Source organism: Microtus ochrogaster, unplaced genomic scaffold (assembly GCF_000317375.1).
Source record: "Microtus ochrogaster isolate Prairie Vole_2 unplaced genomic scaffold, MicOch1.0 UNK90, whole genome shotgun sequence".
Lineage (NCBI taxonomy): Eukaryota > Metazoa > Chordata > Mammalia > Rodentia > Cricetidae > Microtus > Microtus ochrogaster.
The window spans coordinates 504,677-516,381 of NW_004949188.1; the positions used below are offsets into that span (position 1 = coordinate 504,677).

At 51.0% G+C, this 11,705-nt stretch overlaps 1 protein-coding gene across 1 annotated transcript in view; it reads left to right on the top strand.

The window, feature by feature from the left end:
• Positions 1–11,705, top strand: part of Prkaca (protein kinase cAMP-activated catalytic subunit alpha) — a 23,027-nt gene that overhangs the window by 3,166 nt on the left and 8,156 nt on the right. Inside the window, exons 2-5 of the mRNA XM_005370922.3 lie at positions 4,813–4,874; positions 5,164–5,292; positions 9,946–10,044; positions 11,480–11,562. Coding sequence (XP_005370979.1) covers positions 4,813–4,874; positions 5,164–5,292; positions 9,946–10,044; positions 11,480–11,562 — 373 coding nt within the window. The remainder of the gene's footprint in view (positions 1–4,812; positions 4,875–5,163; positions 5,293–9,945; positions 10,045–11,479; positions 11,563–11,705) is intronic.

Here is an 11,705-nt window from a genome sequence, read left to right on the forward strand (position 1 = left end):
AAAAAAAAAAAGAACAAAAAAAAAAAGAACAACAACAAAAAAAAAACAATGTAACAATACGGAAGTGGCGTACAGGCTTATTGACCTAGCTTCTTGGGAGGCCAAAGCAAGAGAATCTTAAATTCTAAGATAGTCTGGGCAACTTAATGAGAAGCTATCTTAATAAAAGTAATAATAAATACTTAATAAAAGTAAGTAAGAGCTGGAGACAGCTCAGTGGTACATTGCCTGCAGAGAATGTTCAACCCTCAGTACCACTAAAAAAATAATAATTTTGTGCTCTGCCCCTGAGACCTAGTCAGACTTCAGAGGCATCCTTCCACCCCTAGAGAGAATGGGGTGAGAAAGGAGTCCCTTTGCCTGGAAGCTTCTTACAGGAAGGAGGAAAGCTGGGTCTCCTCTCATGTAAGCAGGACTGGGGTAGTAGCCACACCAGCCTGCAGGGGGCACCTGCATTTCATCTGCCACATACCTACCCCTCTGGGGTTGGAAAGATACCCAAGCTGTCCTAGGCCCCAAGCAGGTATCTTACAACCCACTGCACTGCCATGGCTTTGCCCAGGCGGGGCAAAGCTTGCTGTCTCCTTGACCAAGAGGGCAAGGGTCTAGAAGCAACCCAGGATGGAATAAGATAAGGGGAGTCTGCACCCTAAAATGCCACAGATGTTGATGGGCCAGAAGCCTAGAGGACAGAGGGAAAAGGTCAGGTTCCAGGAGGCTTCCAGTGTGAATAGCCAAGTGGGGCTCAGGTCTCAGCTAGTACACACCTCAGAGAGTTGATCCACAGGGAACCCCGAAGAAGTCCACGTGACAAGTCGGTCCAGTCACAGAGGAAAGGTGTCCTCAGGACATTCCTGGATAGAAAGATTTGTCTTCTAACATCCTATAGAGGTTCAACTGTTCAAACCCTTGTTACTATTGGCAGTTGTATGGGTACCCAAGAGGGTCTTCCCAGATAGCTTTGCCTTTTGCCCAGTCAGGCCAACAGAAGCTTGAAGGATTCTATCTGCCCTCCCCTTGCACCGACTAGTTTACAGGTTGAGTTTCTTACCCTATTCCCACCCTACAACTCCCTGGCTCCCTCTACAGGCAGGGCCCTGAGGACTGGCAGCCAAACTGGTGCAGCAGTTCTTATGAGGCTTCCCAGCCACCGTAGTGTGCTAGTGCCCTGAGAAAGACTGAGTGATGGCTTCCAGCTCCAACGATGGTGAGGCTGAGCCCTGTTGCTATAGCAACTTCCTAGGCACTGTCTGCCCCTTAAGTCAGGGAGGGGCTGTGATAGAGGTTTAGGGGAGCAGGTAGAGAGAAAGAATCTGAAGACTCCGTGGGTATCCCTGGAAACCCCTCCTTTTTTAACATCCTGGACTAGGGGGCCTGAGAGAGAAGAGCAGAGGGATGAATGGCCCATTTCAGACCAAAGCAGATGGTCTGTTCGGAGTGGAGCTCCAGCTCAGACGGGGCCTGGAGTCGTCCCACCTAGTCTTGGGATTCAGCCCAGAATGAGGATTGGTCCACCTTAGACCTGGGTATAGTCCAGCTTGGTACCCTGAACCCTGCCAGACAGGGCCTTCCTCAAACTGGGGGTGCGGTATAGTGCACTCTGGCCTGCTGCTGTGTCCCTCGTGCTTGAATCCAAGGTGATTTCTGCGTCTTGCTGTAGCACTGACTTTCCTAGAGGTATCTGGAGTTTTCTCAGTACATCAGATCCAGAGAGTGGAGGCCAATGACACCCTTCCCTTCCAAGTGGGAGAAGGCTGAGAGCAGCTGGGCTAGCCTCTTTGTCCAGTTCCTGTTCACCAGGGTCCATGGGTGCCCGGCAGCCCCAGGAAGGCCACTGTAGAGCTCTCAGCTTTGGGAGCCAGGAAAGAAGGAAGATGATGATTAACGCTACCTTCCCCTCCCCCCCCCCAAGTTTAGCCATTCATTTCCGGTTTGGACTTTTCACGGCTGAGAACAGAGCCAAGCACAGGGCACGGTTTGACAGAGGCCAAGGACATCCCAGGACACTGTTCCCCTCTCGCCCCTGCAAAGGAACAAGACAGAGACCCAGATGTATCCATTTCTCTCAGGGCTAGCAGGATTTGGGGGCTTCTTACTAAGAGGAGACTCAGACAAGATAGGTGGCTTTGGCCACTGTTTCCACCCAGGCCTTCCTCTCCGCTGTTCTTACAGCTAATTAACAAGCTCTGGGGCTTCTTTAACCTCTGGAGAGCTGGTGCCTGGTGCCTGGGCTGGGGCCTTAACTCCTTCACCTCTGCCCATGGGCAGCACTCCAGGCCATGGACTTCGTGCAGACTACACCACTGGGGGAGACATCCTGGGAGCCATGGGCATCCCTGGAAGGGCAGGCCAGCCAGAGGGACACCCTCTAGAGAATCTTCCCACCTCCCGCTGCCAAGGAGAGCCTCTGCAGACCTTGGCCAGCCTGGAGCAGGTGCCTTTAAATGCTTCCGTGGCAACCAACTCCTTTCCCAACCCCCAGACCTTACCAAGACACACTGGTTACTCCAGCCAAGAAGAGATTGCAGATAGAACCCAGGGCCACCTGGGATGGATGTGGGGTCTGGAAGTAGTGAGCAGGAGGACGATGTCACCTTCCAGCTGTGGCTGCAGCTGTTGCTCTGGGCCCACCTGGCTGTCCGTTTCCTGGGTTACCTGCGCTGCACTTTCTGGGGACTAAAACCCCAGTCAGCACCCTGAATCCTGTCTGGGAGCTGAGGGGCCCCAGATTTGTCCATGCTCCCTAACCCCCATGCCACGCTGTGCTGGGAGAGGCAGGCAGCAGGTAAGTGGGCTCCGTCGGGGGCTACACATAGTTCTGCTGTGTGTGTGCAGCACCATCGCCTTCACTTTCTTTGTTTACTTCTCCAGAGGCCTGCCTTGTGTGAGAGCTTGCTGTCTCAGCTTCCTAGTTTGGGGACTGCACTTGAGGTTTTTCTTTTGTGTTGTCTTGCTTGGGATGGAACCCAGGCCTTGTGCATGCTGGGAAGTGCGTTGCTGCCGAGCTACAGTGCCAGTCTCTTCCCTCAGCACAGGTTCTTGCTATACATTCTAGGCTGGCCTTGAACTCAGAATCCTGCCTCAGCTCCCAAAGTCTTGATCTTGTAAGGCTATGCCTTTACTCTAAGCCTGCTCCTCTTGGTACTGTCCTCCCTGCTCCCTGACCTGTCCCAGTACTAGGGAACCTGAGCCAGGAGAACTGCTCTGAGTTCAAGGCCATCCTGAGCTACGTAGTGTCCTGTCATCCTGTTCTACAGTGTAAGGTCTTGTCTCAAAAAAATCAAGAGAGGGGCTGGCTGTGGTGACCTGTTCCTTTAATCCTAGCACTCAGGAGACAGAGATGGGGGCAGAGGTGGATCTCTGTGAGTTTGAGGCTAATCTGGTCTACATAGTGAGTTCCAAGACAGCCAGGACTATAGAGAGAGATATCCTGTCTCAAAGGGAAAAACAAGAAAGTATTAGCCATAGTTCTCTGAAGGAACAGAACTGGCAGAATGCATATTTATATATGGGATTTATTTACTAGAGTGGCTTACAGGCTATAGTTTGGGTAGTTGTTCAAGCCTAAGACTGGATGTCTCAGCAGCCCCAATAGTGCTGGAGTTCTGGAAGATTCCTGGGCAACTGCTGCCTTTCAGTCTGCAATGAAATACTGAAGAAGTAGGTTCTGATACCAGCAAAGGAACGAACGCCTCGGCAGCAGGACAGATGGCCTTGCCAGTGCGAGAGAGGACAAGCAGGCCACAGCAGCATGTTCTCCTCATGTCCTTCTCATGTCCTTTGTGGAGGCTTACGGTGGGTCCTCCCACCTCGCATGGTTTAATAAAGAAACCCCTCACAGGTGTGTCCAGCTGCTGGGGTTTTAGTTGAGTTGCCTACTAAGGTTAGTATCACAGCTATCAGCTGTCACAACTGGCATTTCTGTACCATACACCTGACTTTTATGACTCCACCCCACCACCCTAGAAGATCGTCAGTGCTTTATCCCCATTTGTTCATGTGGAAAATTGAGACCCAGAAAGATTAGATGAGTTGTCTAGAGATGCATAGCCCATCATGATCCAGACCGACTCTGAGCTCCTGTCCTGAAGTTGTCCCCTAGTTGCCTCTCAGGGGCTGTGCACAGCAGTGAACTGTCGTGAGGCCTCATTTTCCTGAGCTGTTAACTGAGTAAAACAGATAGATGTAAGGAAGGTTGTCAGGTAGATCAAATAAGAGTGTGGATGAAGTGGGTGTCCAGCCAGTTACCAGGGACAGCTTCTACATTAGGAAATGAGATGCTGGCCTCAGGATGCTGCAGGCGCCAGGGAGGAGTGTGCCTGAAGGGAGGCAGCCCCTCAGCAGAAGCAGGCACAGAGCCAACGGGGGCCAAGGTGACAGCTGAGCCCCCCCAAGGGCGCCTGCTACACTACCCCTACAGGCCTCCACCAGAGCCTGGCCTCAACAGACGAGCAGCCAGATCAGAGGCTATAAATATCTCAGCTGGCACAGTCCTGGCCAAGGAATGTCTGTCAGTGCTAGGGAGTGTGGGGTGGGCTGGCCTATGTGCCTCTTGGTCTTGTACACCCCTGTGTCTCTGTGAGCCCTGTTTAGGAGTTACCAGAATCCAGGACCCACCTCTGTAATTAAAACGGTACTCAGGCCCCAGTCCAATCATGATTCCCCAGGTTGCCTCTAGGATCCCCCAAAGACACTGGTAAAATATCAGACTCTGACTTGAAACAGCGGCACCCGCTTTCCACCAGAGCGGAAAATCTTGATGTACCTTGAAGCAGGGACTCTCCCCCTAACCTTCTCTCTCTCTCTCTGCAGTGAAAGAGTTCCTAGCCAAGGCCAAGGAAGATTTCCTGAAAAAATGGGAGAGCCCTTCTCAGGTAGGCACCTCAGACCGAGCAGTTCCCACGGTGACCCCTGCTTCTCATCACCAGGCCCCCACCCCATTTGTACCCTTGCACCTGGCAGCCCCTGCTCACCATGCAGCTGCCAACAACTCCTGGGCCCCAGGCCAAGGCCGGATCTGGCCCCTGCCACCCTGCCTGGAAGAATGTCCCCTGGGTCGTCTCTACCCATTCCCCAGGGCCCCCTCTGCCGGTGGCATAGGGGACTCCCCAGCCCAGAAGTATGCAGAGAGGCACCCCTGAGCCCTCCCTTCCCTGTCCACAGAATACAGCCCAGTTGGACCAGTTTGATAGAATCAAGACCCTTGGCACCGGCTCCTTCGGGCGAGTGATGCTCGTGAAGCACAAGGAGACCGGGAACCACTATGCCATGAAGATCTTGGACAAACAGAAGGTAAGGACCAAACACTGCTGAGCTCAGGAGAGGGAAGTGGATGTGTATGTGCGTCTTGTCTTAGGCTTTGTAAGTATTCCACTGGTGGGTTTCTTGTTTGGTTTTTCTGGCTTTTCGAGATAGGGTTTCTCTGTGTACCAGCCCTGACTGTCCTGGAAATCGTTTTGTAGACCAGGATATCCTTGAACTCACAAAGATCTCCACTGGTGGTTTCATGTCCACTGTTAGGGTGCAGCTCAGAGGCAGAGCACTGGACCAACATCCTCAAGGCCCTAGATTCCATCCTCACCCCTGCAAAAGATGAAGTAAGCGGAAAGGATGTGAGGGTCACAGTGTTGCTGCACACACAGGCCAGAACTCTGCAAACTTTGCCATCTGTACTCAGTAGTGTCTTTGAACCTGTCCCCATGAGTCCCCTTGTCCTCCACAGTCTGTCAGCCCCAAGGGTGATAAGGGCATGTGCCACCCCCACAAGAACACACGAACACACAGGTGTTCAGAGAAAGTAAGGTTTACACGGTTCCTTGTTTTGTTTTGTTTTTCAAGATAGGGTTTCTCTATGTAGCACTTTGTAGACCAAGGGTTGGCCTTGAACTGGCAGAGATTTGCAGAGAGTTACCTGCTTCTGCCTCCTCAGTGCTGAAATTAAAGGTGTGCGCCACCATCGCTGAACTTAGACAGAAGTTCTTTGAAAAATGTATTAGTGTGTGTGCGTGTGTGTGTGTGTTTGTGTGTGGCTTGTTGACCAGCTGTTTCAAAACAGTGCGATAGAGGATGGGAGTGGAGAGATGGCTCAGTGAGTTAAAGGCGCTTGCCACCTTAGTTCAGTCCCCAGAACCCACATGGTGGAAGGAGAGAACCACTCCTACAAGTTGTCCTTTGGCCAAGATCAACAACCTCTGACCTTTCCAAGTGTGTCATGGCATAAGCATGCACCCCCCCCTCACACACACACATACAGAAAGTGAATTTAAAGAAAGAAATGTACAAGTTGGAAGGCTGAAGAGATACCCTTGGTGGACTAGTCACCTCGCAGGCAAGCATGGGGATCTGACTTCATTCCCAGGGTGCACACAAAGCCCAGCACAGCAGCGCTGTTCTGTCAGGACTCCTGCTGTGAGCGAGGGCTGAGAGCTCCTGGGAGCTCACTCACGGAGTCCAGCCTATCCTGTGGCAGCAGACAGGAGCCTACTATTAAACAAGTTGGAAGGCGAGGACCTATACCCAGTGACCCTCTGATTTTCACACGTGCCATGGTCCACACACCTGGACGCCCACAAACACGCACAACAGTTTTGTTTCATGAGATCAGGTTTCTCTGTGTAGCTCTGGCTGTCCTTGAACTCAGAGATCCACCTGCCTCTCCCTGCCTCTCTGATTGAGGAAGCTCCCAATGGTCATCCTCAGCATGTGTGTGCACACATGAATGCATACACAGACCCACACGGAATTTTATTTTAAAGCTGTGTGTGAGGGAACATCCCAGCACTGAGGAGGGAGTAGGTGGATGAGGAAGTTGAGGTCATCCTCACAGCAAATCCTTTGCCATCCTGGCTGTGTGATACCCTGCCTTAAAATAACAAAAAAAACCCTTTGTTTGGAAATGGAGTCTCGCTTTGTAGCCAGGCTGCCTTCAAACTTGAGATCCTCCTGCCTTTGCTTCCAGAGTACCTGGGTGACAGGTGTGTGCCACCATTTGCAGCTTCTCATCAGGACTGCATATGTACAAGTGTGTGTTTTTGTGTCTGTGTATGCATGTACGAGGTAGAGATATAAGATCTATACCAGGTCTCTCCTTTAGTCACTGTCCATGTTCACCATCATTGTCATGGTCATCATCATCATTATGTTTCTTTCTGTAGCCCTGGTTATCCCTGGAACTCACTCTGTAAACCAGGCTGGCCCCGAACTGGCCTCAAACTAAAGATATCTGCCTTCCTCTGCTTCCTGGAAGGAAATGCAATACCACGCCTGGCTCTCCACTTTATTTTACCAAGCTTGGAGTGGGGCTGGCTGGCCACCAAGCACCAGGGAATCACCTGTCTTCCCCTACCAGTGCTGGGGTTGTAGGTGCACACCACCACACCTGGCTTTTCCATAGGTGCTGAGGATCTGAACTCAGGACCTCATGCTTCTGCTGTGGGCACTTTACCAACTGAGCCATCCCTCAACCCTTCCATAACGACTTCCTTAAAACTGTGTGCGTATGTGAGCGCGTGTGCCTGTGGATGCAGGTGTGTGCACACCTGCGGGTGTGTTTGTAGGTACCTGTGGCAGCTAGAGGCATTTGATCTCCCAGGAGCTAGAATTAGAGGCATTTGTGAGCCACCTGACATGGGTGCTGGGACTCAAACTTTAGTCTTCTGCAAAATGCGTTCACACTTGCTTTTGGCCACTAAGATACCTGTCCAGACCCATGAAGATCTCTGATCCTGTTTGATGATGACACCGAGACACAGCACGGGTCACAGGATTTCTTCATTGAACTTTATTTCTGTTTGTGTGTGGTCCTGGGTCTTTCACATTCTAGGGAGTTGTTCTACCACTGAGCTGCCCCTGAACCCTAACAGGGATTTTGACATTTTCTTGCTAGCCCATCAAAAGCATACAAAGAAACAGGTGAATTTTTGTTGTTGTTGTTCTTTCCAGCTACTGGGGCTAGAACTCAAGACCCACATCTGTTAATCTACCACTGGGCTACATACCCACCCCTGGAATTTATTTTAACCATGTTTGCAATTAATACAGTGGATCTGTCATAGTCATTTCTATGCTACCAGTGTACGTAAAGCTGATTGGTTGGTTGGTTTTAAGACACAGTCATCTATCCAAGCCCAGCTTCACATTCTTTTTGTTTGTTTGTTTTTTGGTTTTGTTTTTTTTTTTTTAAATATTTATTTATTTATTTATACAATATTCTTTCTGTGTGTATGTCTGCAGGCCAGAAGAGGGCACCAGACCTCATTATAGATGGTTGTGAGCCACCATGTGGTTGCCGGGAATTGAACTCAGGACCTTTGGAAGAGCAGGCAATGCTCTTAACCACTGAGCCATCTCTCCAGCCCTTTTTTTTTGTTTTTCGAGACAGGGTTTCTCTGTGGCTTTGGAGCCTGTCCTGGCACTAGCTCTGTAGACCAGGCTGGTCTCGAACTCACAGAGATCCGCCTGCCTCTGCCTCCCGAGTGCTGGGATTAAAGGCGTGCGCCACCATCGCCCGGCTTTGGTTTTGTTTTTGAAGCCTGTCTTGGAACTCACTCTGTAGACCAGGCTGACCTCAAACTCAGAGATCCGCCTCCCTCTGCCTTCAAAGTGCTGGGATTAAAGGCATGCACCTAGCCTTGCTTCAAATTCTGTGTAGCCAAGGCTAGCCCTGAGCTCCTGCTTGCTCTGCCTCCTCAGTGCTGGGATTTTTAGACTGCCACACCGGGCTCAGTTGCTGCTGCTTCTTTTGGTTTTGTTACATTTTTTTTATTGGGGGCTGGGAGATGAGAGCCACAGCAACACTGTAGAGGACAGAGGACAGCAGGAGTCGTACTCTCTTTTTGCCATGTGGGTTCTAGGGATTGAACTCAGCTCACCAGATTTGGATCAAATTTGACAGTCTTGTTTTTGAGGCAAGGTCTTGGTATGTAGCCCAGGCTGCCCTCACACGTGAAGTCTTCCTGAATGCAGAGATCACAGTGAAACAGTTTGTGATTTTTTTTTCATGTTAAGTAGTTTGGAATGCACTGAATTTTATTTTCGGGGTGTGTGTGTGTTTGTGTAAGTATGTGTTTGTGTAAGTATGTGTTTGTGTATGTGTGAGTGTGTTTTGAGATGGGATCTCATGTAGCCTAGGCTGGCGCTTCTGTGTAGGCAGAGTTGTTCTTGAACCCCAGATCTTCCTGCCTCAGTCTCTCAAGTGTACACCAAAGCCAGGTCATCTTGTACCTGCAAATCCGTGGAAAGGCAAGAAAGGATGCAGAGGCTGACAGCCTTGCCAGGGCACAGTTGTTTCACATGTGCCTGTTGCTGAGGGGGCGCTGGCAACATGGCTCAGCAGAGAAAGGTGCCGCCAAGCCTGATGACCCAAATTTGACCTCCAGGACTCACGAGGAAAAGGGGGACAGACTTCCTCAGCTTGTTCTCTGACCTCCACATGTATGCCTTGGCATGCACAGGTTGCCCACAACATAAATATAAATAAAAAATAAATTTAGAGTTTTGGCCATCAGGAGCTAATCTAGCACATGCAAAGTCCTGGGTCCCATGTCTGACACGGCCAGAGATTTAAAAAAAAAAAAAAAAGTGCTTGACCAGAAAAAGAAAAACTGATTTCTAAGCTGCCATGCCTTTGGGGTCTCGCTGGTGTCATTAAGTCTCCTACCCTTGTAGGCAGCCTTCTCTGGTCCCCCCCCCCCACTTTCCACACTTTTCCAGGTGTCTGATAGGGGCCTTTGTAAGCCCCAAGCTCCCTCCCCCAAAATTCTTCTGGTTTTGGGGACTCCTACACATGCTTTCTGCCCTAGTTGTGTGCCATGTAAGGACTGTCAGCTCTTAGCACGCAGCCAGGGCCGAGGATACCTGGCTAAAGAAATAGCCCCCACTCCCATCTTCCTGGTCCTGACCAAGCCTAGGGAATGAGGCCCCTCCCACACCTCTTTTCTGCCTCAGGTGGTGAAGCTGAAGCAGATTGAGCACACTCTAAATGAGAAACGCATCCTGCAGGCTGTCAACTTCCCGTTCCTGGTCAGACTTGAATTCTCCTTCAAGGTAAGGACCACAGCCAGGGCTTCAGGAGGGTGGAGGGTGGCTCCGGGCCCATGCTGAGCATGGCCTCCTGATCCCCCGGGCTGGGGCCACCCACTTTGAAGGAAGAAGACCCTTGGAGGAAGAATGCCAGAAACGGGTGGACTGGGGCCATGGGCCCCTCCAGTTGAGCTCTTCAGCTAGTCAGCTGTTCAGTAACTTCGGGCGTCACCCAGCCTGAGTGACCTCCAGAGTCACCACCCTGATTCATTCCAGGAACCCCAACTGCCACTCGGCAACCAGGGAGCTGTGCCTCCCTGTGCCCTGCAGGAGAGGCACTAACCACACTGGGCCTTGCTCTTCTCATCTGTGAAATGGGACTCAGCACAGCCCTCCTATTGTGAGGTTGTAAGAGTAAGGAGTTCTCGCAGGTGCATAAGAGCCTGTGGGAGTGCCTCTCAGACAGACAGTCACCAGAGCCTGTCCCCACAGAGCCCGTCCCCACAGAGCCTGGCCCCACCAGAGCCCGTCCCAGAAGTTCCCCATGCAGAAGCTGTACAGAAAGAAGTTCATAGTTTTTTAAAATTTTTTTGTTTTTGTTTTTGTTTTTCAAGGTAGAATTCCTCTGTGTAGCCCTGGCTGTCCTGAAACTTGATCTGTAGACCAGGCTGGCCTCAAACTCAGAGATCGGCCTGTCTCTGCCTCCCAAGTGCTGGGATCAAAGGAATGAGCCACCATGCCTGGCATAGTTTTTGTTTTTTGAGACAGGGTCTCACTATGTAGCCCAAGCTGGCCCAGAATTCACCATCCCTCCTGCCTGAGCTTCCGAGAGCTGGAATCATAGGTGTACAACATGGCTCCTTATCAATTTTGTTTTGTTTCTTGCGGTGTTAGAAATGGAACTCGGGGCTGTGTGTGTGGGAGACAAGTGCTCCACAGTTGAGCCGCGTCCCCAGTCCCATAATAACCTTCTGTTCTTTTGGTGGTGAGCGTGGAAAGGCAGAGCTACCTCTCCGGCAACCTGTCAGACTTTTGTTCTTAGCAGGGCTTATGTTTTCTTCTTACTCTCCGGCCCAAGCTGATCTCAGAATCTTCGTCCACCCCAGCAGCTGAGACTCCAGCTGTGTACCACCCTGCCCCACATGGTTTTGTTCTGGGTCCTGCAAATTCTGTGGCCTGTCTTACCTGTTTGGCAGATGATGGAACTGAGGTTGAAACAGTAGCCATTGCAGAACTACAGCTAGCCAGGGCCCAAATCCTCTCCTTCTCCCCTGTGAGAACAGAGCAGCATCTGCCTCTTCCTGCTCCCAGAGAAAATGCAGCTCCTGGTGCTTGAAGCATGGGCCTTTGGGAAGATAGTTGTCACTGAGGGCTTGTGCTTGCTCCTCCAGGCCACTGTGGTCTTCAGCTGGGGCCCAGTGCCTGGAGACAGGGCCTTGACTAGCTTTGCCTCCCACAGGACAACTCAAACTTATACATGGTCATGGAGTATGTACCTGGTGGGGAGATGTTCTCCCACTTACGACGGATCGGAAGGTTCAGGTAAGCAGGCCCCACCCCTGCTACCCAGGGGCCACTATCCAGGGACATAGAAGAATCCAGTCTGCTTAGAAATGGAAAGTGATGTCTCTGGGTTCTGGTGGGATTTTGTTTTGTTTTGATTTGTTTGTGTGTGTTGTTTATTG